This window comes from Pomacea canaliculata, linkage group LG4 (genome assembly GCF_003073045.1).
Source record: "Pomacea canaliculata isolate SZHN2017 linkage group LG4, ASM307304v1, whole genome shotgun sequence".
Lineage (NCBI taxonomy): Eukaryota > Metazoa > Mollusca > Gastropoda > Architaenioglossa > Ampullariidae > Pomacea > Pomacea canaliculata.
The window spans coordinates 6,234,007-6,258,657 of record NC_037593.1 but is presented as its reverse complement, the minus strand read 5'-3'; the positions used below and the strand labels follow the sequence as shown (position 1 = coordinate 6,258,657).

The 24,651-nt window shown below is 36.3% G+C and overlaps 3 protein-coding genes and 1 long non-coding RNA gene across 11 annotated transcripts; 3 read left to right on the top strand and 1 right to left on the bottom strand.

Moving 5' to 3' along the window:
* Window positions 1-2: 2 nt before the first annotated feature.
* Window positions 3-9,021, top strand: LOC112563205 (leucine-rich repeat and WD repeat-containing protein 1-like). 4 transcript variants are annotated; one of them, XM_025237011.1, is made up of 13 exons: window positions 3-87; window positions 381-443; window positions 623-734; window positions 1,081-1,184; window positions 1,836-1,905; window positions 2,526-2,648; window positions 4,439-4,508; window positions 5,003-5,161; window positions 6,186-6,274; window positions 6,643-6,792; window positions 7,224-7,318; window positions 7,572-7,622; window positions 8,228-9,021. In XM_025237011.1, the coding sequence occupies exons 2-13, from the start codon at window positions 396-398 to the stop codon at window positions 8,318-8,320; spliced, it is 1,164 nt and encodes a 387-aa protein (XP_025092796.1). In that variant the 5' UTR covers window positions 3-87; window positions 381-395; the 3' UTR covers window positions 8,321-9,021. The 4 variants fall into 4 exon arrangements, with proteins under 4 accessions (XP_025092796.1, XP_025092797.1, XP_025092794.1 ...); XM_025237012.1 differs by having other exon boundaries at window positions 10-87; window positions 1,068-1,184; XM_025237009.1 differs by lacking the exon at window positions 3-87 and adding an exon at window positions 156-252.
* On the bottom strand, window positions 7,641-12,449 carry LOC112563206 (NAD-dependent protein lipoamidase sirtuin-4, mitochondrial-like). Of its 2 annotated transcripts, XM_025237016.1 has the most exons (5): window positions 11,598-12,449; window positions 10,771-11,002; window positions 10,117-10,260; window positions 9,271-9,427; window positions 8,473-8,608 (listed from the first exon to the last, which is right to left on the bottom strand). In XM_025237016.1, exons 1-4 carry the CDS (start codon window positions 12,032-12,034, stop codon window positions 9,275-9,277), a joined length of 966 nt encoding a protein of 321 aa, XP_025092801.1. In that variant the 5' UTR covers window positions 12,035-12,449; the 3' UTR covers window positions 8,473-8,608; window positions 9,271-9,274. The 2 variants fall into 2 exon arrangements, with proteins under 2 accessions (XP_025092799.1, XP_025092801.1); XM_025237014.1 differs by having other exon boundaries at window positions 7,641-9,427; window positions 11,598-12,448.
* A 2,053-nt stretch (window positions 12,450-14,502) lies between these two features.
* On the top strand, window positions 14,503-17,532 carry LOC112563207. Of its 2 annotated transcripts, none has more exons than XR_003098980.1 (7): window positions 14,503-14,537; window positions 14,827-14,907; window positions 15,296-15,462; window positions 15,738-16,054; window positions 16,262-16,365; window positions 16,537-16,713; window positions 17,130-17,532. It is a non-coding gene; the product is annotated as an uncharacterized LOC112563207 (long non-coding RNA). The 2 variants fall into 2 exon arrangements; XR_003098981.1 differs by having other exon boundaries at window positions 14,523-14,537; window positions 14,838-14,907.
* A 1,799-nt stretch (window positions 17,533-19,331) lies between these two features.
* LOC112563204 (sulfotransferase 1A1-like) lies at window positions 19,332-24,556 on the top strand. Of its 3 annotated transcripts, none has more exons than XM_025237007.1 (6): window positions 19,332-19,448; window positions 21,387-21,558; window positions 21,930-22,247; window positions 22,711-22,814; window positions 23,102-23,279; window positions 23,657-24,556. In XM_025237007.1, the coding sequence occupies exons 2-6, from the start codon at window positions 21,393-21,395 to the stop codon at window positions 23,752-23,754; spliced, it is 864 nt and encodes a 287-aa protein (XP_025092792.1). In that variant the 5' UTR covers window positions 19,332-19,448; window positions 21,387-21,392; the 3' UTR covers window positions 23,755-24,556. The 3 variants fall into 3 exon arrangements, with proteins under 3 accessions (XP_025092792.1, XP_025092793.1, XP_025092791.1); XM_025237008.1 differs by lacking the exon at window positions 19,332-19,448 and adding an exon at window positions 20,727-20,881; XM_025237006.1 differs by lacking the exon at window positions 19,332-19,448 and adding an exon at window positions 21,272-21,290.
* Window positions 24,557-24,651: the final 95 nt, after the last annotated feature.

The window sequence follows — 24,651 nt, the reverse complement described above, 5'->3', positions numbered from 1 at the left end:
ACTCTCAAACACACATTAAACGTCGCGGGAAACTGAGAAAGTGTTAAAAGGGTTTCACACGCAGTGATCGGCTATTTGCTGAAAGTGGTACATATAAATGTGATCATATCATTTTAAAAATTAGTTTCCCCTAGGCCTTTTTCTAGTATCCCTCACACTGGTACAGTCCACCATCACACGGGGTTTCCCATAAGTTGTTTTCGTCATGTGTCTTTGATGAAGTTTTATCACTCATTGCCCTCCTATTCAAAAGTAAAATCATTTAAAAGTTTCACGTAGCAATGTGGTTCGGTAGATGCACACGAAAATACTGCTTTATCGTTTTAGTTTCTGGTTGAAAGAAATTAAGACAAATGAACAACGCATACTTTTTTTTTCAGGTGGTCTTTAGAAAGATGTCTAGAGCAGTGAGACAGAGCCAAAAGGCAGCGCCAGTCTGTTTGGTAAGTTCTGTTCTGTTTCGTTAGCTGTTGATTGAGCATATTCTTAATATGTGTTTTCTAATTTTTTTTAGCTCATCTTTTTCATACAATACCCGGCTCGCATAGGCATGGAGGTGTTTTTACATTTATCTATATGTCATATACATGATAGAAATAAAAACATTGTCTTGTTTTTAAAGCCGGACGTAGCAGACTATGAACCAAGAAAATTCCTGAGATGCCATGGAAATAGTGATGATGATGGTATCAAAGTGTGGTCTTGTGCATTTGAGCCCTCTCCACACAAACCAGGTACTTTTAGAGATCACATTTGATGTATTTGTTTTAACTTAAAAAGACGACATGTAGATTAAAATTGACTTTCCACAACATCTGTCATGAAAAAGGTATAATATATATTTATATAAAATACATACTTTACACATTACAATATAATTAATTATTATTATAAGCATTGTGCTTATATGAAGAAGACAGCTTCAACACAAAGTGAAGATGCTAGACCTGTTATCACTATGTTATAGTTAAATTAAAAAAAACCAACTAAAGTATGGGAGAAATCTGTGGTTGATACAATGTGAATTATGAGCATGCTGCTCAACCTATTTGTATCATGTAATTAAGGACAGTGTTTCAGGTGAGACAGGAAACATTCTTGCAACCTGTGGAAGAGATACTGTATGCCTTATTGATGTGCTAACCGGCAAGATCATGAAGAGATTTAAGGATCCTGACAAGGAGGTAGTAATGCACCCGGTTCACACATTCACATCAGTCATTATTGAGTCAGCTTGTGTTATTTAACTGCTAGTTTTAGTCTGCTTAGCTTGTGTTATTTAACTGCTAGTTTTAGTCTGCTTTATTCACTTAGTCCTTAGGTCATACTGGATTAGATTTCAACTGTAAAAAAATTATTTATTTTTCTTTTGAATAAAGCATTTCTTTTTCGAGATCAATCAAGTTCTTGAGCTGAACATTTTCGAATGTAAGCCCAGGTCAGCAGCAAACACACATTACATTCTGAAATGGGTATTTGAATACATTATGATTGTGTTAAAAGAAATCTAATGAAGTGCATGCAATACAGACACAATGAAAGTAAAAGAAATGCAGATAACAACAATGAGAAAATTCTCTCTGCCTGATACTTGTCATTTTATAGCTGTGGAGACTGCTTAGCACTGCATGACGAAAGTGTTAGGTGAACTTGTCTTTCTGAGAAAGTGTGCTATAGACTCGCATCTAAGTAGCTTTTTCAGCCTAACAAAATTATGTTTAGTAAAAATATCATGCGCCATGTTGTTTTAGATCCGACATTAACTAGCCACACAATCTTTTGGTACCACAGAGTTCAAAGCTTCATATTATTATTGGTAATTAATCTTGTTTCAGAACTTTTACTCCCTAGCATGGACAGTTTTGGAGCAAGAAGGAAAATGTGCCAGTATTCTAGCTGTGGCAGGTATATAGCATTAAGTCAGTGACCTTTATTTTTCTTCTTTTCTTTCTGTCTTCTTTAGAGATATATTAATGAGATTTAGCAGCTTTTTATTATGCAGAATAGACTCACAGTCTTGCCACCATCCTTCTGCCTAACATTTTGGTTAATGGCAAGGGTGACAACATAAGGAGCAAACGTGATCCACAGCATAGTGGCCAGAGGCTCAGTTTACAAAGATAACAGGAACAACTACAAGATAACTAGTCTTAATGACAAAATTATGAGGGATACATCAGTTAAGAATTAAACCTATGTTGCACAGGAATGTAAGCTATGAGATGCTAATAACTTACTGAAATGTTTATGTCTGTGTTTATTGCAAAATGCATTGTTAATTTAAAAAAAACAAACATTTTTAAAAAGCATGTGTGGAATACTTCAGATTTAAAACAGGACTTGATGTGACATCGTTGATACAGTTTGTCAAATTAGTACACTAAAAATGTTTTCACGGTATATTGTTTTATGGAGTCACCATAGCTAGTCGAAACGAGGGAGAAAGAAAAACAGAGTGGGTACATTTATACATGTGTTTATTCACTTGTGAGCTTATGCACTTAGATGTCTCTATGCATGTGCAGGTGAAGGAGGAGCAGTGAAAATGATTTACCCAGATCAGCTGGTTGTGTATGATGTCATTAGAGGCCACAGAAGAGGGATCAATTGTCTCTGCTTTCATTCATCTGAGCCTCGTCTGCTCTTCAGTAAGAAAAAAGCTGTTTCTGATTTCAAGGATACAGCTGCATATTTAAGGGAAAAAAAATCTGTAAAAAAAATAGTGTAAAGAAAGAATTTTTAGGTTAAATTATTTGATACTGACATTTCTAATTTTGTCCATGCACAATTCATTCACTTGAAGCAGATCAAAGGAAAGGGGTAGCCCAAAGATGATGTGGCCTGTTTCTAGTGAATTGGAGAGATATTGCTACTGTGCAGCTTATTCATTTCCTCTCCTCTTTCACCGTCTCACATCAATACTGTCTGAAATTACGACATTGTTGAAGTTTGCCTTACGTAGTACAGCTTTATTCCTTGTTAGTCCTCGAGGAGCATAAAGTAACTCGTGATACAGGTACATCACAATTATTTTTGAGCCTCTGAAAATCTCAGAACATAAAAAACTAATATGAAAACATGCTCCACAGCAACATACACGAACCAAACAGCCTAGGACCTTCCTGAAGATGAAAAGAATGTTTCCTAATTTAATGAGGATTGGACAAATGCGGTAGATTTGCATGGATTCTGACAAAATGACAGACATACAAACAATATCATCTACCTGTCATACTCTTTCATTTATAAGATATATAAAAGTTAGCCCAATTTCTGGCATATATTACAGTTTAAAATGTTTTATTGAGTTAAATGTATTACTACTATATTTACAAAGTTTCTTGAGTGTGATAGATAATTAGAAAACAGCTTATGAATTTCTTAGATCAACCGTTTAGTTTGTTGAAGAAAACGGTGATTATCAAGTAATAGGATAAATGAAATTTGTGATAAAAATATACATATATCAATGGCAATAACTAGCTTTTCCATCACAGTTAAACTTCCCTTTTAAATTCACCAAAATCATGTTGTAACTGAGAAAGGTCTTAGTAAGGAAATTGACTATTCTGCTTCCATTCTATCAACCATGCAAGTTCATTTATTGATTTAAGTGCTGAGTAAAAGCTTTTCAAATCATAGTGCTTTTCTTTGTCAGTTTTGCTTTCGCTCAGTCATGCTTATTTATTCTGCCATTGTTGCACTTGATTGAAGATTTATAGACTAACCTTCCAGGTAAGAGCAATAAATATATATATAGTGGTAGACAAGAATGCTCTCATAAAATGTGCTATATGTATTTTCTTTTCAAGGTGATTTCAAAATTGTAATAAAATACAAACAGTTAGTCACAATAGTCTCTTTTTTTTAATAACCATGGGACTTCTGCAAAAGATTTTTAATGAAGCACAATCAGCTGATTGTGCTGGAAAATAAAGACAACAATAAATGGGGCCAGTCATTTGCCGTATTGACCTCCCATCTGACTTGAATAGATATTGGGCACTGTAGTCTTACTTGGGACAATATGATCATAGCAAAATTGATTTGACTCAGGTCAGTATGGCTGGAGTGATATGGTTTTGGGTCAAAATGACCAGTGACAGTAAAAAAGCTGTCTTATTTTAAAAGTATGCTGATTTATATTACTTCTACATTAAATGTAATATAGTGACGAGAAGCAGTCTGCTCTAAAATGTATTCAACTTTTTTCAACTTGTGAAAAAAAAGTTGTAATAGAGCACAAACTATTGGTCATTTGTCACATTGGGGAGGTAATCATAATGGAGATGACATTTAAATAGGGAAATATGTCTCTAAATCTTTTTAGTCAGGTTTGGTTTAAAATATAGAAGGTCTTAAAGAGAAGGTTTTATTGTACTTAAATAGTAAATAGAATGATAGCCCACCTCATTTTATTAAATTCTTAATTGTGCAGGTGGATCTACAGATAGAAGCATTATGCTCTGGGATATCGGTTTACCAGGTATGAAGGTTGTAAATCACAGGTTAGCATGTTTTCTTTTGAACTTTGCCTAATATTTTGAGCATCAAATATTAAGATTGCCACTCCATCAAAATCTGTATCTTTTCAGTCTTAAAAGTGAAAGTAAATTCCTTTTGCCACTGTCATAGACTCATCTGTATCTCACAATTAAAGCATGTATAGGAGGTTTGGTATTTGTTTAGTGTGTTGTGTTAATGGTGCTATAAAGAAAATAACCAAACAATGACCATCTATTCAAAATGCTACTTCTTTCAGAAGGGCTATTCAAATTTATGATACATGTATGCTATTCTTTCTGCTATGAGTTGTTCTTTAATGTTTCATGTTACCATTTTTAGCAAGAATAAGGCATAAACAAGCGAAAGAACCCCACCACCATTTATAATATCCAAAAATATGCAAGCTGTAAATCTTACAAGATTAGTTTTATTTTCATGTTAATTTTAAGATTTATTTCTTATGATGGTTGACAGTAATTGAAATGAATATTTACAGTCCACTTTTACAAATCAATTTATCTGACATGGTGGGGGACCCTCTGAGCTTGATGTTCAGTGCCAGCAGCAATACACTGGTGTCAGCAACAGAGAAGGGATGCTTTGGATGGGCTTTGGGAAGAGTTAGCCATCTTGCTTCCTCTAAAGATGTCATTAAGTAAGGGGATAATTTAGTTTCTTTGATTCTATAAATACTAAAATAGTTTACCCTTCATGTATAGAAAACTTCTAAACCGAAGAATCATCAAAAGAACAAAAAAAAAGCCCTCCCTCATAGTCTACATAATTATCACTACAAAGCAAATTTTATTTTTAAGTTTGTTGTAATTGTCATTTATTTCAGTGAAAATTTCATTTATTCCTGAGATAGTTTAGTCAGAACTTAAATGAAAGAAAAAATTTATTTTTTAAATGAAATTGCATGACGAACATGTCTTAATGATGACTGCCACTTGCACCCACATTCGCAGATGCTATTTCATTTGCTACTATATGTAAACCTAAATAAAAAAAAAAAAAGAAGTGCGTAAGAGAATGAAAAAGAAAATTCCTCTCGTTGCACCCACACATGCAGTGCACACCTCTTCAACACCCTCATTCAAATACACACTTTTACTCCCTCTCTCTCATATACATTATACACTATCATTACATGTCAGTTCCACCACTGACTGCATGCATAGATAACCTAAATACATGCGAGCATACACACACATGCATGGATGTTCACTCACATCAATGTACTACAAACAATGCCCTCAGAGTTCAAGGAAACACATTCAACATAAACTTTTAATTTGTGCTACAACCGAGTTCAGTCAAGCTACTTTAGCATAAAGACTGTTTCTCAGGTGGGATGTTCTGGCTTAAATGTATCTGTACCTGATCTCAGGTATAAGGAAATAGGTACAAGGATAAGGAAAAAGAAGTAAAATATACTAAAAGAAGAAAACAAATCTCACTGCCTATCTCTTTTTTAATTGCATTGTGATTGCTAAAAGTTTTACTTTGAGCAAAAATATTGAATAAAAGCATAATGGATTGAGGTAGTTATAAGTGTTGATGTTCTTTTTGTTGTCAGGAATGAAATAAATGTTATCAACCATAGATAAAATAATTGTATTGTAAGTTATGATAAAGATATCTTAGATCTTAATAGTCTTTTGACACATTTCCTGCAGAACACCAAAGATGTCATTTCAACATCCTGAGGATGGCTGCAGTCTTGAAACTATTGATGGTCTGGTGTCTCTTGGTGGTGGATTTGTTGGTAAACTAAAATACTGTAAAACTGATTTAGTAGTTTGATGCCACTCACTAAAGTGATCCCGAAGGGTTAGTGTTAGCCTTTAACACACTAAATGTAGCTGGAGTTGTTTTTAATTTGCAATTTACCCAAAAAGATACTGTCCTAATTAAAATGAATGTAAATGTTAAATTCTAATTTAAGCAGCGAATTATTATTAGATGAGGATATGGAAATTATTCAGAATTTAATTTCCCTAAAGAGTTGGTGAAATGCATTTTTTAACGGGTTTTTTAAAAACTGTTTCTTAGATTGGCTAGCACATTATCTTTAGTTTTCTGGATTTCTATTCATAGAGTGTACATAAAGTTAAATTTGTGTTTGTTTCATAGCCACAAAACGTGTTGGAGCTGGTGAAATTTTAGTTTGGAACTTGGAGGAACACATGAAGAGCAAAGCTAAAAACATTTCAATAACTCCATTTGTAAAATTACAGTGTTCCAAAACAGACGTAAAGTATATAAGTTTGGGATATTCTGCTGGTAAGTATATCATGGTAGATTTGCTTATGGCAGTGTTTGACAGGTTCAGTAGCATAAAGACTTGCTAGGAACCAGTCTGACGCTTTTAGTGGTACTTGCTAAAAGTGATTAATAGAGGAAGGTAAAGAGATATAACAACAATAAAAGAGAAAAAAAAATTGTCAGTTGAGTGTTTTGAACAATAGTTGTGGACTGACAGTAGATACAGTATTACAAAACACTCTAATTCTGGCCTCCAAAACACCTTGCAGTATTGCCTGAATTATCAGCATATAAATAATTTGCAATATAAACAATAATTTATTGAAATATAAAACTATTTGGGTATTTCCATGATCAGAGTTAAGCTTGAATAAAAGTATTCTGTTTGTGCTTAAGTATCTGTAAACTTACATTGATGACAATGGAGATTTTTTCTTGTTTTCTTCCAGGATTGCTGTGTCTAGGAGATAATGAAGGAAAAATCTACTTGTACAATCTGAAAGATTTGCCAAAGACTAGCATGCCCCTATTGAAACCATCTCGAGTAAGTATATTTTGTAAATTAAATATATATTACATTGGGAATACTGTTGTCTACATCATTAAACTAAGAAACACAATTTTGTCCCATTAAACAAATTTAGGTTTAAAAGTATAGTTGTCTAACAAATGTAACATTTTGCTGGATGAAGATGATAATATAGAAAATTTTGCACAGCAATATTTTAATAGTCAGTCCCAGTTTCTGGATTTAATAAATTTATGTTCATAATCTATTTTTTTTTCTTCTTACAAAGGTACTTGAATGGCCACAAGTGGATAATTTGAAGACAGACAAGGAAGGAGAGGTGAAAAGATTTTCATATCTTTCTTATACAACAAAGAACTTATCTAATTTATGCGTAACTCATTATAGCAGTTTATAAGGCTTACATCTTCAATTTCCCTTTTATTTGTTAGCACAAAATGAATGAGGACAAAAGAAAATGACATCAACAACAAGTGATGCAACTAAGTAAACAAAAACAAAGCTGAACTAACCAAACAAACTTAAGAATCGCAAAAAACCAAACAAAAAAACCCCAATCCACAAACAACAAAGAACGGTCCTCCCCACCTTCCACAAAAAAACCTAAACAAAAATGACCTGGAAGTGCCATTACATACCCTTTTATGTTGTGCTGAGGTTAATTTGCACAAAACCAATCTTGCTTAGTCTACAAGAGAGAGTAGACAAAATATTTACTTTCTCACATTTACTCACATCTTTACAAGCCCCCTCCCACTTTTTTTCTGTTAGCAGATTATTCATTATTGCCTAGATGCCTTGGCACAGAAAAAGGGATGATTTTTATTACTTGTATCTAAGAGATTTATTGAAACTGTTGATAGTTCAACCTGCATCAAGTCCAATGTAAGATATATTTGTATTGAATATTGTTTACCTCTGCAGGTTGTGATAAACACAGTGGCCATCAGTTCAGACCACAGATTTATTATTGGTGGAACAGACAATAATCTTGTGTGTGTGTGGCAACAAATCTAGAAAATGTGTTTAAAATTGTTCCCCAAAAAACAGGAAAGAAGAGATTTCAATAATATATTGACAACTGTGCAGCAAGAGTGACACAATAGAATCATGGACTTGTATAGGTGAATTGCCTGCCAAGACCAACGCTTAGCCTCTTGCGAAGTGATCCGCTGTTAGTCTCGGCGAGCCTGGAAAAAATCGTCTGGCAGCAGTCCAGTAATGGAAGTTCGTGATAGAACAGTCGACTCATACCACAAAGTCTGCACAAGATTCCATTTTGATAATTTTCAAGGAAAGGGCTGCCTGAAAGAAGGAAATTTTAATGTCTTCTTTTAAATGTAATAATTGACAATTATCTGCATCTTTTAAACATCAATTGTTTTGTTTATTTTAACAAGAAAAATGTGGACATTTTATCACAGGTTTGACAAAGAATAGGTTCGTGGTTTACTTTTAGAACAGTTGTGAACAAAAATTGCATATCATTTACAAAAAAATATCCTTCTGGTCTCCTTAAAATTTTTCAATGTGATCTAGATTATCAACACAAAAGATTGCAATATAAAACTATGCATATCCATGGTCACATAATATCAAAATTGAAATGAAAGTAGTTACACAAGATGGAACAACAATCAAGTGTATTTGCCTTGGAGCACTGTTCTAATGTTTACTCCAACTCCTGACCTCCAAAAATAAAATAATAAAATTGAAAATGAAGGGCTTTCTGTTTTATTTATTTTCTTAAGATGTGAAAGCACGTCAAATAAGTGTAAAGTTTATGAATATAATGAAGTTGATGACAACAGTGCATTCATGTATATGCATGCATGCATGCTTTTAACATTTCTCTGTCATTTGATATGAATGTCTTAAAAACAAAAGTCGCACATAAATTGCATAAATAGCCACTGTAGTTTCAGACAACCTGAATTGTAAATCACTAATGTCTACTGTCCAGATACCTAATCACTTGATTTGGATCTGACTCAAAACCTCTCCACATCTAGCACTTATTTTCAAAACAGCAACAGGATCAGCTCTTGTTTTACCGATGTTGACAATGGCAATTGGCTTGCCTTCATCATGTGCCTTGATAATAAACCGATAGCCTGAGTAAACCTGAAAAATTTTAAATGCATAATAAGCTTATAAATCTTTTGTGCAAACAAATATTAACAGAATTTTTGTTTATGGTGTTTGTCATATAGACACAAAATAAAAATTTGTCGTTACTGAATCTGAAGTAAGAGATTTCATGACCTGCCTTGCTTTTCACTAGCTCTATGCAAAGCTATCCCTATAATTTCGACTAATACGGTTGTCTCAAATGTTTCCAGTCTATTTACATATCTACTGACGGCATAATTTAACCAATGGCAGTGTGACAACTGATTCCTGATTTGAATCATGACACTCTTAAGTTTTTGTTACCTGATTCCTCAATGGGTTTTTTTATATTTGTTTTTTATTAGTCATCGGTACTGTTCATCCTTCTGTCCTTTGTATGTTTTCCATGTCTTGTTCTTGTCTCAAGCGCTAAGAGCACACTCTTTACAAGAATGAGTATGCACTATACAAATCACATTTATTATTATTATTATTTCCCACACACTTTCCTCCATTCTAAATAATCTAGATAAAACATGAAACATAATTTGTTTCTTTGTTCTTACAACAAACTGGGGAAGCCGACCATGAAAACTTACAATTTTCTGTTTAAGGGTTATTTAACCACATAATATTTCTCAAAATGTCTCCACCTGATAAAACAAGATTCACAAATTACTTATAAGCCAGCACATTCTTACCTCCAAAGAGGATCCAACCACAAGCACTGCATCACTTTCTGAAAGTCTGTCAAAGACAAACTGAACTGTGGGTCTTGGCACATTGTCACCAAAGAAAATAATATCTGGCTTCAGAATTCCTCCACAATGCTGGCATTCAGGAACCTGGTGATGTTTTTTGAAATCAAATTTTATTATAAAGCTTTGGAAATATACAGAACGAAAGTTTGCTTATCTGGTTCAGAATGGAAAGGGCTGGAAGAAACTAAGAGACATCTACAGCTGAACAGTCTCAAAGAAGTACAACAGTAGGAAAATAATGTTAATCTTCCCTCTCAAAGTTTCACAAAATGGACTGTATAGTAAATCATTAAGATGGAAAAAATAAAGAGAAAGAGATGTTTACATTTTTCCTTTAAAGATTGTTAGGAATCTTACTTCATACTGCAAGCAAACAATAACAACTGGTTTTTGGAAGGAATGAAAGGAGTTAAAAGACACGTCTTTTTTTTTTTTTTTGTTATAAACGACTACTAGTAAAAGGCATAAAAAGTTTGAGGGCAATAAGAAAAACAAAAAAACTTTACATTCCTAGCATTTAAAAAGGAAGCAAAATAAAAAGTTACAATATGAACCACGCAATAGGAGCAATCTGCAAATACAGTTGTTATCTACCTTAAAACCTTTGATTTGTTCAGCTGTGAGACTGACATCTCCATCAGGTGCCATTGTCACAGAGGATGCATGCCATGTAGGATTTTGAGCTTCAATCTGTTTCTGGATATCTGTGCGTAATGAAACATTTTGGCAAGAAAGACAGACAACCCGATGTGCACTGCCATGTAACTCTGTCACCCGTAGACTTTGTGCCTTGTAGTGCAGAGCATCGACATTCTGTGTCACTAACCTGTTTAAAAAGAAAGTCTGTATTAGCTGCAATCAAGGCTTTTTTTTTGGAAGTCTCCACAACTTTGTTAATGCCAATGACGTGTGTTGGAGATTTTCATTTCATACTGTTGACAAGCTGGCTTGGCTAGAAATGAAAACCAGAACTTTTCCTTTCATTAAAATCTAGAAGAGGCTAGAAAAACTCAAAAAAGACAATTATTTTGTTATTCTACAAATACTGAAGGTGGTGAGGGTTGGAGACATTTGGTGAATAAGGTGTCTTGGCATCACTGCTCATTTTCTCTAGTCATTCAAATAGAAGATCATGAATTTATTTATTTTTACTTATTTGAGCTTTCATATCACCAGACTTCATAAAATATACTGAAGGACTGATCCATTTTAAAACAAATGCCATAAATTCCAGGCAGGTGTGAGGAGGAGAGGGGGGGGACATGCCATTATCTTTTCGCATGCATGTTGAAAACATTTATACTGCTGCAAAAACAATACAAATGCCTTTAATACAGAAAGCTATTTGGACACGTTTCTCGTCTTTAAATTAAAAACACTACTCATTCAACACACAACCTTAAGTACTAATTTTAACGTACCAATGAATTTTCTCATGCTTTTCCCATTCACTTAAAACTTTATGACCTGTGTTTGGAAAGAAGGAAGAAAACCTAGGCCATCCTACATAGTTCCGGGCCCAGTATCTCTGTCTTATATCTGCACTTTTGAGGAAATCTGTATATTGCACAGGGCGATTTGTGCTTGTCGCGTACAGCCCGACACCTTCAGATCTGTAATCTGGGATACCACTTTCTGTCGAAATTCCCGCGCCCGTGAGAACCAAAATCTTTTCATTAGCATCGACAAAGTTTTGGAGTTTATGCATGTCATCCGTAGTAACATCGTTGCAAGGCGGCACGAAGGGTAAACAGTTTTGTTCTTGCGGTAGCCGCTCTCGACTACTGAAGCAGACGACATTTTGGAAGCCTTGGTTTCGTAACCAGGATTTTGTCAACACAAAAAACGATCGAGCCATAGGCGTTGGAAAAAAAAAACTGTACGAACTTTCTGCCCTGTCTTTTTCTTTTCTGCGATCGAAAAAAACTCAAAACTGACCGAAAGCAAATAATACTTGTAAAAAAATTTGGAAAAAAGACCACAGTTTGAGCAAACTTCGATTATCTTTCACGGAAGTATGGCTCCTTTATATAAGAGTAGCCTCCCTCAGTAACAAGCCGGCCAGTTGACGGACAAGAAAGAAGAATGGTCTTCTTATTACATTATGTTCAATATACGTATATACTCCATAGTCATTTTCTATTGTGTCTTCAAGTCTTTATGACCTCATAAAGCGCAAAATATCTTCTAATAACCTAGTACATAGTTATTTTTATGGTGATCTCTCTCCTGGATGGCTTTTTGTATTCGCCGTGAAGTCTCGATGTGCTGACGACGCGAGAGCTCTCATACCTAATGAGGTGCAAAAGTAAACATTTACAGATCTGCCGAATGTCGTTTCGTCTACGGATCATCATAAAGGACCGGGTGGGCATAATCAAGCCACGTCACTTTAAAAAAAAATCTACCGAAATATTGAAATATTAAAAATAATCAGTATAATGTAAATGTTCTGACCTGCACCACAGTGCAATTTTTTTGTTTTTATTCTCCAATCTTCCCTCCCATAGTAGGGGCGCAAGGACAAAAGGCAAATAGGGTAGAGTTGTCGCTTAGGCTAAAACTTTTCTTTTCATCAGGGGCAAGAGGGGAAGTAGGTCTGTCGAGGATGTGCACGTCAGTTTTGTCGCGTCGATCAAAGGCTATTAGTTAAAAAAATTAATTTTTGCAAAATAATCTTTCGCATTTCACAGCCTCAAAATTTCATTGCGTAAAATATATAAAAATCATGGTCTTACACACTTGACGATCGGTACTCCGGGTGAGGAGTTTATACCTACAGTCCTCGAGGGGGCTTACAGGTGAACAAGGTATACTCAGTCATTCCAGAACATTCTTTAACCCTCCAAAAAATGAAAAAGTTTGGGATGGTTAAGAATTAGCTTAGGTTCATAAGTTTATTTGTGCATGTGCATGTATGTGTATGTAGCATGTGTGGAGACACTTTGCTACACAGCTACAAACAGAAAATTGTGCATCAGGAAAAAAGATCTTATTACTATACACTGTATACTACATAATCTTTTAGGAATTTATTCATTACAAACTACAAACGGATGTTTCGCCCTACTTTTCATAGTACAGAACACCACAAACAGGCGGAATGCGATGACTCAGGACAACAGTATCAGGCAGGCTGGGGTTGTATATGTTGCAAAAGTGTGACACTCAGTAGGCCTGGGTCAGCTCGACTGTCGGTGTTGGGACGATGTGGTCTCATGTTTGACAATACTCAAAGACGATTTCACAGACGTGCGGTGAATGTGTGTGGACCGAGATGGCACCGAGTCCAAACAACCGGGCTCCCTCTCATTGTTGGCAGTGTTTACCAACGATTATCCGGTGAATGTGCAAAAGCCATTAGCTTATAAAGATAGTGTGACCCACTGTTTGTGGTTGATTGCGACTTTAAAAAAAAAATCAGGTTTAAGAAATGCATAAAGTGCGTTTTAAGAAAGCGTCTTTGTCTATCACGGTGCACGTTTGTAGATCAATTACTCTTACCTGGATAGTTAGTTCCCTTATAAATCTTCAGGTGTCAGTGTGTATAACATCTGTCCCTAGAGACAGTGTCGATGAAAGCAGAGAGTGGTCACTCGTCCCCAAGAGTCAGCGGCGAGAGTTTTTAACGTGTGTGCCCTATAGTGGAGGCCTCAGAGATATTCGTGCTCTCTCTATATATATATTCTTGGTTCAGTGGAAAATCAGGGTCCAGAGACTGTAATTAATAGTTTTGTTAAAACCAGTATCAAGTTTGACAATCAAACTGAGAAAAAGAAACATTTTATTGGAATATTTGATAATTAGAGTTGCTGAATAATTAGTAACTTTACGGATGTGCATTAAGAATTATTTAAAAAAAACCTATTGTATATTTTCTCCTTTTAAAGGAACTTGAAACCAACAACAGTTTAAATCATTGATTCGCTGAACACAGATTCTCTGACTGGAATACAATACAAATTCCTTAAATCTCCCCTTCCACTTAGTCCTTTCCGCCATCCTAGCAAACCATTCCTGTAAGGTACAGATGTCATATTGCGATTCCCTGTGGCCGTGGTTATGAAGTGAGGGTTAGGCGTTGCAACATGGGAAATTCAAGGACTAGAGTATTGTAAAGGTGTCCCACGGTGAAGAAACCCGAAGTAGTGTCCGCGGGATCTGGACACCACTTTAAACTTCTAAAACATCACTCGTTTCCTTAAGTTCCACATGTTGCTCAGGGCAACGACTTACCTTCGCTTCATGACTACGACCCCTGGTGCTAAATGCTGTGTCACACTCCGACAGTCCACCCCATCTTATATTCTTACCTCGGAGCACAGTGCCCCTCACTTCACTTTCTCCAAGGGTCAAGAAAAGTAAGTACATTTCTTCTCTTTATCGCTAGAAATAAGAACTTAGCAAGGTTAGCAACTTTTCTACTGATGCAGTCAAATATATTTTTGAGTGTTTTATATATAGATATGTATTTATTGACTAAAAAAAATTGGAAAGGTCACCTTCACATGTTCTACATTTTTATTAATGGTGTTGCAGCAACAGTGAGTAATCGCTTAAAAATCTGTATCAGGGAATTTGTGTTAATGAACAGCAATTTCTCATGATTAATATTGTGAATAACAAAATGACCATTTTTTCACTGTACAGCATTTCTGCAGCATTTTTGTTTATCTGGGAGCCAAAAAGGCTTTGTCACTGACATGATGACTGCGAAGCAAGTAATTAAAGGTAAGTGAAACATCTACAGCGAGACTCCATTCATGATGTAAACAAATAAAGACCCAACACATCTTATCTTCTCACAAAAGCCTTCAGGGAATACAATTCTTCTGGAAGAAACATTTAATTTACTGTAGTTTCTGTTAGATATATCTCGTTGTAACATTTATGCATAGCAAATATCCTCAAATTGCTCTTCTTTACCGTACAACGGTTATTTCAGTATGGACGGCACACAGAAGACAGTTTAAAAAATTTTCAGCAATGATCATCGTTATCTGGAATATTTATTTTGCAGTAACTGTCATACTGACGAATGAAAAACTGGGTTTTCGTAAGCTTCAATATTGTAAGTTTTATTCCTGAACATTTTTCCTTTATTTCTTTTTTCAATGAGTTCAACATCAAATGAACCAGTTTATGTAAGCGACATAGCACCTATGGTGAAGGACCAGGCACTGTCCCCTCATCCATATGGCTTAGACTGGGAGCAACACCTCGCTGACATCCAGTCGCTGACACTACATCACAATGATGTTATTATTTGCGCCTATCCTAAAGCAGGTGACGAGCTGTAATTTTAAATAATTTTACACTAGTAAAAACAGTCTATAATATCTTTAATAACTGGGTAAATTATATTGGTCTTGTATCGCGAGAACAATAAGGATCTTTTATTATGGTATTAGGAGGTTTAATATTTAATCAGTTATTAGAAAAGTATTGCAATCAACTGATCCTTTCAAACACATTTTCAGATTTAAATTTCCTTTAGAAAAAAAAATTTAACATGAAATTTGTAATCTAGGAACGTGACTACATTTTTATCTGTGCTGCAGGTACACACTGGCTGTGGGAGGTGTGTCACATGCTGCACCAGGGGGATGTACAGTACGTAACCCGCTCCAAAGAACACCTGATGATGGAGTTTGTCTCTAAGGACACACTCGCAAAAGAGGACCCCCGCGCATCTTCAATACACATCTTTATTTCTCCTTACTTGTAACCGAACAAATAAAACAGAAAAAGGTCAAGCTGGTCCACGTTTACCGCAATCCTAAAGATACGGTGGTGTCCATGTTCTTCCATTACAGACAGAAACCGGGTTACCCACAGGACTTGAGAGAGTTTGTCCAACTATTTCTGAGAGGCGAAGGTACCTGACTGAACTGGGTTTTAGTTTTTAGTTTTAGAGTTACAGACTGTTGAAGAGTTAATTGCTTGTAGCCAGCTTTAAGCCTACGATGATGTTCAACATTGCAGTTTAGGGAGAATATAAAGACATACAGTCTCCAAAACGACTTATTTAATAGTTTGTCGAATAAATTATCTTTTTTGTTCTCTCTATTTTAACTGTTGTTAGTGTCGTTTGGGGACTATGTGAGGTACCTGCAGCAGATGGAGACATTCATGAAGGAAAACCCTGACCACCCTGTTGTGAACGTGTCTTTTGAGGAAACCAAGCGAGTAAGTGACAACGTTTGGTCAACAATCCACAGATGGACAGGAACATTAACTGTATAATTTACCTTCTCGGAGGATTGATAAAAAAGTTTTTTAAAACAACAAATAGGAAGACAAATATAAAGGAGGAGAATAAGAGGTACAAGTGACGCTTGTTGTCCTCCTTCTTTGCAGGATCCAGTGGGTGTGGTCAGGCGCCTGGCTGAGTTGATGCAAGTGGACGCGAGCGAGAAGCTGTGCGAGGACATTGCAGTGGCCTGTAGCTTCCAGAAGATGAAGATGGTGGACGATACGCTTAAAAACATTTGGAGACTCCTGTCTTCACATTTAACCTGAAACTATACAGAAAAGGTAACTTAAAGTTTTTCTTAACAGTGAGAATGTTTGGTCAAACGTGGCTTAGTTGTGCGTGTGTGCGCGCATGTGTGTGAGAGCGTGTGTGTGTGTGTGTGTGTGAGAGCGTGTGAGTGCGTTCTGTATTACAGTGCTAGATCTTGGTGAATGGTGTCATGGGTAGATCTCTCAAGATTTTCCCAAAACCATATGAACAATTTACAAGTCTAGGTCACATCTCCACGCACAGGTAAAGGTCAAATATCTGACGTCACGAGTGTAGATATAATGGCAAACTCATTGAAGGCTACAAGAAGCAAAGAAGTGTGTGTGGGGGTGGGGTGGGGGCGGGGATGCCTGTATATATCCTTTCTGTGCATGTTTCACCACCTTTCTCAGCTAGGTGTCTGAATATGTCTCTATTTGTTTCTAAGGGGAAGTTGGAGACTGGAAAAACTACCTGACTGTGGCGGAGAGCGAGATGATCGACAAATATATTGCGGAAGGACTGAAAGACTGCACTCTCTTCAAACTTGAGTATGAGTAGAGCAACACAATGACCAGAAGGGAGGTCACTGTGATGAGCAGTCAAGGTGCGAGAAATCATGAAGCTACAAAGACAACAAAGATCCGGAGCTGTATTCCAAGAAAATATTTTAATCCTTTGTAAATGTCGATAATCAATAAAAATCTGAATGAAATGTGTTTTTATGAAGGAATCATGCTGCTCCTGCTGCAGCTGATGAAGATGAATATTATTGAGAAATATTTCGCATAAATATTTCGTGTGCTATTGAAGTAGATATTTCATTAATAAAAATATTGCACACGTGGAAACGACACTGGTGAATACTTTTCGGAATGCTCATATAAAGGATGTCACATGTGTCAGATCTCGTATCTGTTTGCAACTTTTGTTTCTTCTCTATTTTTATGCTCATCAAAATTCCCGTTTCTCCCTCTTTCACTTAACCCACACTCGCAGGACACCACGAACCTCAACTTGCAACAGTCAAGAATAATAACTGAAATGCTGAGGTACAAGCAAAGAACGTCCACGCGGGACACTCAGAACACATGTAGTATAGGACGGGACGGGAGGGACACGTAAGCTTCTCGCCGGCTGCTACAAACAGAAAATTGTGCATCAGGAAAAAAACCTTATTACTATACACTGTGTACTACATAATGTTTTAGGAGTTTATTCATTACAAACTACAAACGGATGTTTCACCCTACTTTTCATAGCACACAACACCACACACAGGCGGAATGAGGTGACTCACAGGACAACAGTATCAGGCAGGCTGGGGTTGTATATGTTGCAAAAGTGTAACACTCAGTAGGCCTGGGTCAGTTCGACTTTGGGTGTTGAGATGATGTGGTCTCATGTTTGACAATATTCAAGGACGATTTCACAGACGTGCGGTGAATGTGTGTGGACCGAGATGGCACCGAGTCCAAACAACCGGGCTCCCTCTCATTGTCAGTGTTTACCAACAATTATACGGTGAATTTGCAAAAGCAATTAGCTTATAGAGATAGTGTGACCCACCATTTGTGGTTAACTGCGACTATTTGCAACAAAACAAATCATGTTTAAGAAATGCATAAAGTGCGTTTTAAGAAAGCATCTTTGTCCACCACGAGTATCAAGTTTTGACAATCAAACTGAGAAAAAGAAATATTTTATTAGATTATTTGACAGAGTTGCTGAATAATCAGTAGCTTTCTGGGTATTAGATTATTTAGTATTATTTAGAAATAGTATTATTTTCTGGGCATTAAGAATTAGTTTTTTTCCCAGAAACTATTGTATATTTTTAATAACTGCTGTACCACATTTTAAAATATAATGAAATATATAAAGGGCCTGAAAAGAGGCAAATTTTATTGTTCTGTTTACAACAACACACAAATGTCCATGGACCTGCATGAGTGTGGGCGTCTGCGATATGTTGACAATACGACACCTGGTGGGCAAAGTGTACAAGAAAAATCTATAAACAGTTTTTATATCTTTGTTTACTGCCATTAGTGTGCACTTAGGTCACATAAAAACTTGCTGTGTAGTCATATAAATGTAATGGAAAGTGTACACTTGACTGGGGCCTGTGACTAGCAGAGCTGAGATCCGAACCACCTCACAGAAAATCGTACGTAAAACTCGCCAAAATTTAGTCGCGGTTTTTTTGTTTGTTTGTTTTTTTTTTTTTTTGTTGTTGCATAAACTTATGTACATGTGACACTGATCTTAATGTTAAAGCTGCCGTGTCTTTATTGAAAACAAGTCTTACATGCACTAAAACTGTTAAACAGTCGTGGTGCCTGACTATTGCTGCCAAGGATGTCGCTTTCCACTGCTACTCCTTTGGTAAGCAAGCGACCATCTTTAGTAAAGGAACATAAAACCAACAACAGTTTAGATCATGGATTCGCCGAACCCGGGTTCTCTGGAATACAATAAAATTCATTAAATTTCCCCTTCCACTTAGCGCCTTTCCTCCATCCTAGCTAACTGTTCCTGTAAGGTACAGATGCCAAACTGCGATTCCCTGGGGCCGTAGGGTGAGGGTTAGGCGTTGCCCTTGTCCTTAAGCTTTACATGTTGCTCAGGGCAACGACTTACCTTCTCTTCATGACTACGACCCCGGGTGCTAAAGTGCTGTGTCACACTCCTAACCCCGACAGTCTTATATTCTTACCTCTGAGCACAATGCCCCTCAGTCCACTTTCTCCAAGAGTCAAGAAAAGTAAGTACATTTTAATTCCATGCATTACTTTAATTAGTCGTTGCTGATAATACAAACACAAATAGTTTATTTTTTTAGGCATTTTGGGTCCATTCAAAAAGATTTAGCATACAACATATTACAGGAAATAATACACAATAGACGAAGAATATCAGAATATCGTAGAAAAGTATTTCTTTTCTTTATCGTTAGATATAAAAACTTAGCAAATTACACAATATTATCTCATTGTTGTTTACACCAACATCAGTAGTTTAAAACTGGTAGTTCTGTTGTAATACTGTTTTGGAATTAAACCTTTTCCTCGATCTATCAGACATGGACAGCAAGATATCAAATGAAATTCATCCTCTTCATCGATATGACACAGGGCACCTCTTACTTATATTATTGTCAGAATGTGAGGCATGTGACATAATGTTTGAAATTTCAAATTTAAGTGCATTTTTAGAAAATCTATTACCATCTAAATTAAAATACATGTGGCGCAGAATTAATTAAATTATAAAAACTAACTGTCAATGTTGTTGGTGATATAATTCCATTCATTGCCAGTGACAATCAATTATCTTTTGCTTAAAACATTTAGTAAACTGTTATTTGCTTCCACTCCTCGATTTAGCCACACGTGTCCAAAACAATACTAAAAAGAATAAGTCCAACCTCTAATCTCCACTTCTGCTTTCCATCACTGTCCAGTCCTTGTAACATTTTGTAGTCTCTCCATGGACGCCTGCGTTGCTCCATTTTTTCTATTTTTAGGCAGCATCTTACACAATTAGGATATGTTAACGAAAAGTGGGTATCTTCCAAAATCACCATTTATCGACATGTTAATAACAAAGTACTCACAAAGAGACCGATTTGCTTAGTCCAACCTTCTGTAATCTTAGCCAAATACAATAACTCCTGACTTCAACAATGATCGACACTTAAACTAGTCCACCGTGGATGAAAAGATGTGGCATCTTTAAGATCTTTTATGAGCATTCTAACGACTACCCAAAGTTAGTGCTTAGGGGTAGAAACTCTTTTGTGAGGGCCAAGGAAAGATAAATAAGTATTAATGCAATACTCAATTGTCACATGTAACAACATCGTTTCCGTGATTTTAACATCTTTTACAGCCAGATATTCTTTCTTTTATTGCACAAAACTTCATCAATATTTTTTTACATGGGAACGAAAAGTGTTTTGACTGACATGCTGATGATGAAACAATTATTAGGTAAGTGTGGCGGGTCTACCAGACTCCACTCGTAATGTAAACAAGCCAAGGCCAACACTGTCACCACCTGACCACATGCAGACAACACTGCTGCCTGCATTCAACACTTTGTTTATGTGTTTTATTGCCTTAGTAGTCTCATTGCAGTCTATGATACACATAGTTCTGTGCGTGTTCTAAAAGCATACAAAAATAAAAACCTCAGGTGAGTTTCCAATTTTTCTACTGATGCAATCGAATGCATTTACGATTATATCTATACCATTGCTCAAAAAAGTGGAAAGATCATATATTTTCTATATTTTTAATTAATCATGTTGCATCAACTGTAACTGCTTCAAAATCTATCTTAGTGAATTTGTGTGGATGAACAGTGACAATCCAGTTTGAACTGAGTACAGCAGTCAAGTAGCAACAAAATAAAGTAAAAATATTAAAGGTCATCGAACATGCATGCGTGCAATTGCAACACATCCACATGACAAGGCAGATTGGAACAGTAGAAAGCACGCAGTGCATGGACACAGTGGTGGCGTGGAATGACATGTGCTAATTAACTGTTTAAATAGTATGGGTGTTGTTATAACTGCACGCTGGGGTAACATAATGGAATGGTAAAACTGCTGGATTCATAACCACATTGTTTTCCTAAGCTGCAATATTTTTAATTTTTGCTCCTGAATATTAAGTGCAATGCCTTCTTTGTTTAGTTCGCAATGAATGAAAAATCAAATGGACCTGAAAACATCAGGACATTCTTGGTGAAGGACCAGGTACTGCCGCCTCAACCATTTGGGTTAGACTGGGAGCAGCAGGTCGTCAACATCCAGTCGATGAAAGTTCGCGACGATGACCTTATTATCTGCGCCTATCCTAAAGCAGGTGACGTGCTGTCGTCTTGAAACTTTGTGTGTGTGTGTGTGAGTGGGTGTGTCGCTGACGTCACCTAGCTGAATAACAGCGTTATTGAAAACTTTTCAAAGTCTAATGCGGTGCAAACTTTTTTCTAATAACTCTGAAAACCTCAATGCAAAAAACTATTTCATAAAGTCTGGGGGAATACAGGTATTCCGTACTCGACATACACGCCAACAAACATCACTATGCATAATAAGAAGCTACACTTGTGACCTCACGATCTTAATTAACAGATGCTCTTAACTCTTCCATCGCCTGCTTCCTTCACAAATGAACCAGTCAAGCAAGTCCCTACATCATAATTGTTTATATCTTTAATTCTGGTCTTACTTAAGGCACACACTGGCTGTGGGAGATGTGTCACATGCTGCTTCATGGGAGAGTGGAATATGAAACCCGAGCCAAAGAACACCTGATGATGGAGTTTGTCTCGAAGGACGCTCTCGCAAACGATGACTCCCCGCGCATCTTCAACACACATCTTTATTTCTCATTATTCATGACTGAGAAAATGAAAGAGAAGAAGGTCAAGCTGGTGCATGTTTACCGCAATCCAAAAGATACTGTAATGTCCTTGTACTTCCATTACCGACAGCTCCTGTGGCACTCGCAGGACTTGAGAGAGTTTGTTCAAGAGTTCCTGAGAGGCGAAGGTACCTGATTTAATATAGTTTTATTGATAGTATGGATTTAAATATGTATATGTTTAAACGGTCAGAGTTAATTGTAACCAGCAATAATAAAGTCAAACAATGCAGATACAATCTGACAGCAAGAGTTCCCAACATTTGCTGTATATAATTATCTGTGTGTATGAGCGTGTAAGAATATATGGAACATATTTTTGTATAGGCTTTTGACAGTTGCAATCTAATTTACCTAGACATTTTAAGGAAATCTGCCTCTTCTCAGCTTTAATGGTAATGTTGTCAAACCACAACATATATATTTATATGGTCGTTATATGGTAGATTCTTGCACCTTTGTTATATCAATGTGTTTCAAGCAATAAAAGAAATGTCTCTCTAAGATATACCACCTTCGAATGTTCTTCAGACAATGTTTAAATATGTTCATGAATTTTATTTTTGTCCTTCATATGTTAACTGTTGTTAGTGTCGTTTGGGGACTATGTGAGGTACCTGCAGCAGATGGAGACATTCATGAAGGAAAACCCTGACCACCCTGTTGTGAACGTGTCTTTTGAGGAGACCAAGCGGGTATGTGACAACGTTTGGTCAACAATCCACAGATGGACAGGAACATTAACTGAATATTATGCCTTCTAGAAAGATTGCAAAAAAGTTTTTAAAAGTCGTGGTCGCTAGAAATGATAATCGTGAATTAAAAGTAAGAATGATTATTACTTTAGAAGTTTGTTCGTCAACCTCAGCCCAAATGACACATACTAGAAAAGGCAAAAAAAGGTCAAAGGAATAAAAAAATAGAAATATAAAGCAACAGAATGAGAAGGTAAAGTGATGTGCATTGTCCTCATTCTTTGCAGGATCCAGTGGGCGTGGTCAGGCGTCTGGCTGAGTTGATGAAAGTGGACGCGAGCGAGAAGCTGTGCGAGGACATCGTGGCAGCCTGTAGCTTCCAGAAGATGAAGATGGTGGACGATACGCTTAAGCAATATTTGCAGACTCCTCTCATCACATTTAGCCAGAAACTATACAGAAAAGGTAACTTAAAGTTTTTCTTAACAGTGAGAATGTTTGGTCAAACGTGGCTTAGTTGTGCGTGTGTGTGCGTATGTGTGTGTGTGAGAGCGTGTGAGTGCGTTCTGTATTACAGTGCTAGATCTTGAAGCCCCCACAAGCCTAGGTCACATTTCCATGGACAGGAAAAGATCAAATGTCTGACGTCACGAATGACATGCGCATTGAAGGCTACAAGCAGCGACTGAGCAAGAACCACATGTTTGTTAAGAGTATCCAGGGGTATTAGTGAAATCATGATTGCGACCTCTGTGCATGGCGATTTTCCCTGTTTTCAAGAACCCCATGCTCGTTTTCCTAGCCACCTCGCCAAGTCTCAATATCACCATTTGTTTTCCAAGGGGTCGTTGGAGACTGGAAAAACTACCTGACTGTGGCGGAGAGCGAGATGATCGACAAACTATATTGCGGAAGGACTGAAAGACTGCACTCTCTTTAAATTTGAGTATGAGTAGAACAAACGAATGTACTGTACTATGGCCTCGAACAGTCGTCATATCTGGAAGGAATGGTGATATAACATGTGAAGAAAACTTCAAATTGTCAAGATTTCTGCTTTCTAACACAAATGTAAGAATATGCTATTTTTATGAAGGTATATTGTACAAGGGACTAACTGTGTTCTCATAAATGTTGATTCTTCGTATTTAATTGCAAGGCTGAAGGTGACAATAAGAATCAACAATAATTCACTAGCAACTGTTCTAACGTATAATATAAAGAATGATAAGAGTTAGTGATTTGTTTTAATACAAACACGGTGACTCATTAGTGTGTAGCTGCTAAAGTGTGAATGATTCTTTTGAAATTATAACTGTAGAAGAAAAATTAGTTTCTAACAGAATATTGATTTTTTGATTATGTATTATGGATTAAATATGCGTACTATCAAAATAATGTTATGCATTCATTTAGCATAAAATTGCAAGTATATGCGTCTCGTTCATGGACTTTTTTAAACCTGTTTCAAAATATTATAGCCTTCTTACTGGTGCCCCTATAGACAGAATTTGTAACCTGAATTAAACATAATTAGTATGGAATAGTGTGAGAGTGGTGAGAGTTGAATCCATTGTCCTTAGTTTCACGAAGAGAGCAGCAACAGAAGTGGCAACATATATTCAGGGAATATGTCTTCTTTTATTATTCTTGTGATTCTCAGTTGCTGTTGTCATTTAATAGCTGCAGAATTAAAGTCCAAATTAAAATAAATATTCGCTAAATATAGTTTGTAATTTTAAGTGTTCTTTGGTGTGTTTATTTCCTGGCATTTGTCTGTCGCTAGCAGAAAGGTTGAAGAAAGAAATCGTTCCCCTTTTTCTTACTTTTGCTAAGC

Excerpts from the sequence above, each read along its gene's own strand:
- LOC112563206 (XM_025237016.1), bottom strand. The coding sequence starts at position 12,034 with ATGGCTCGATCGTTTTTTGTGTTGACAAAATCCTGGTTACGAAACCAA. Across the intron at positions 11,003-11,597 it reads AAGCATGAGAAAATTCATTG|GTTAGTGACACAGAATGTCG; the intron begins GTACGTTAAAAT and ends CTTTTTAAACAG. Across the intron at positions 10,261-10,770 it reads AACAAATCAAAGGTTTTAAG|GTTCCTGAATGCCAGCATTG; the intron begins GTAGATAACAAC and ends AAACATCACCAG.
- LOC112563205 (XM_025237009.1), top strand. The coding sequence starts at position 217 with ATGAAGTTTTATCACTCATTGCCCTCCTATTCAAAA. Across the intron at positions 735-1,080 it reads GCCCTCTCCACACAAACCAG|GTGAGACAGGAAACATTCTT; the intron begins GTACTTTTAGAG and ends ACAGTGTTTCAG. Across the intron at positions 4,509-5,002 it reads ATGAAGGTTGTAAATCACAG|TCCACTTTTACAAATCAATT; the intron begins GTTAGCATGTTT and ends GAATATTTACAG.
- LOC112563204 (XM_025237006.1), top strand. Across the intron at positions 22,248-22,710 it reads AGAGTTCCTGAGAGGCGAAG|TGTCGTTTGGGGACTATGTG; the intron begins GTACCTGATTTA and ends AACTGTTGTTAG. Across the intron at positions 23,280-23,656 it reads CCAGAAACTATACAGAAAAG|GGGTCGTTGGAGACTGGAAA; the intron begins GTAACTTAAAGT and ends TTGTTTTCCAAG.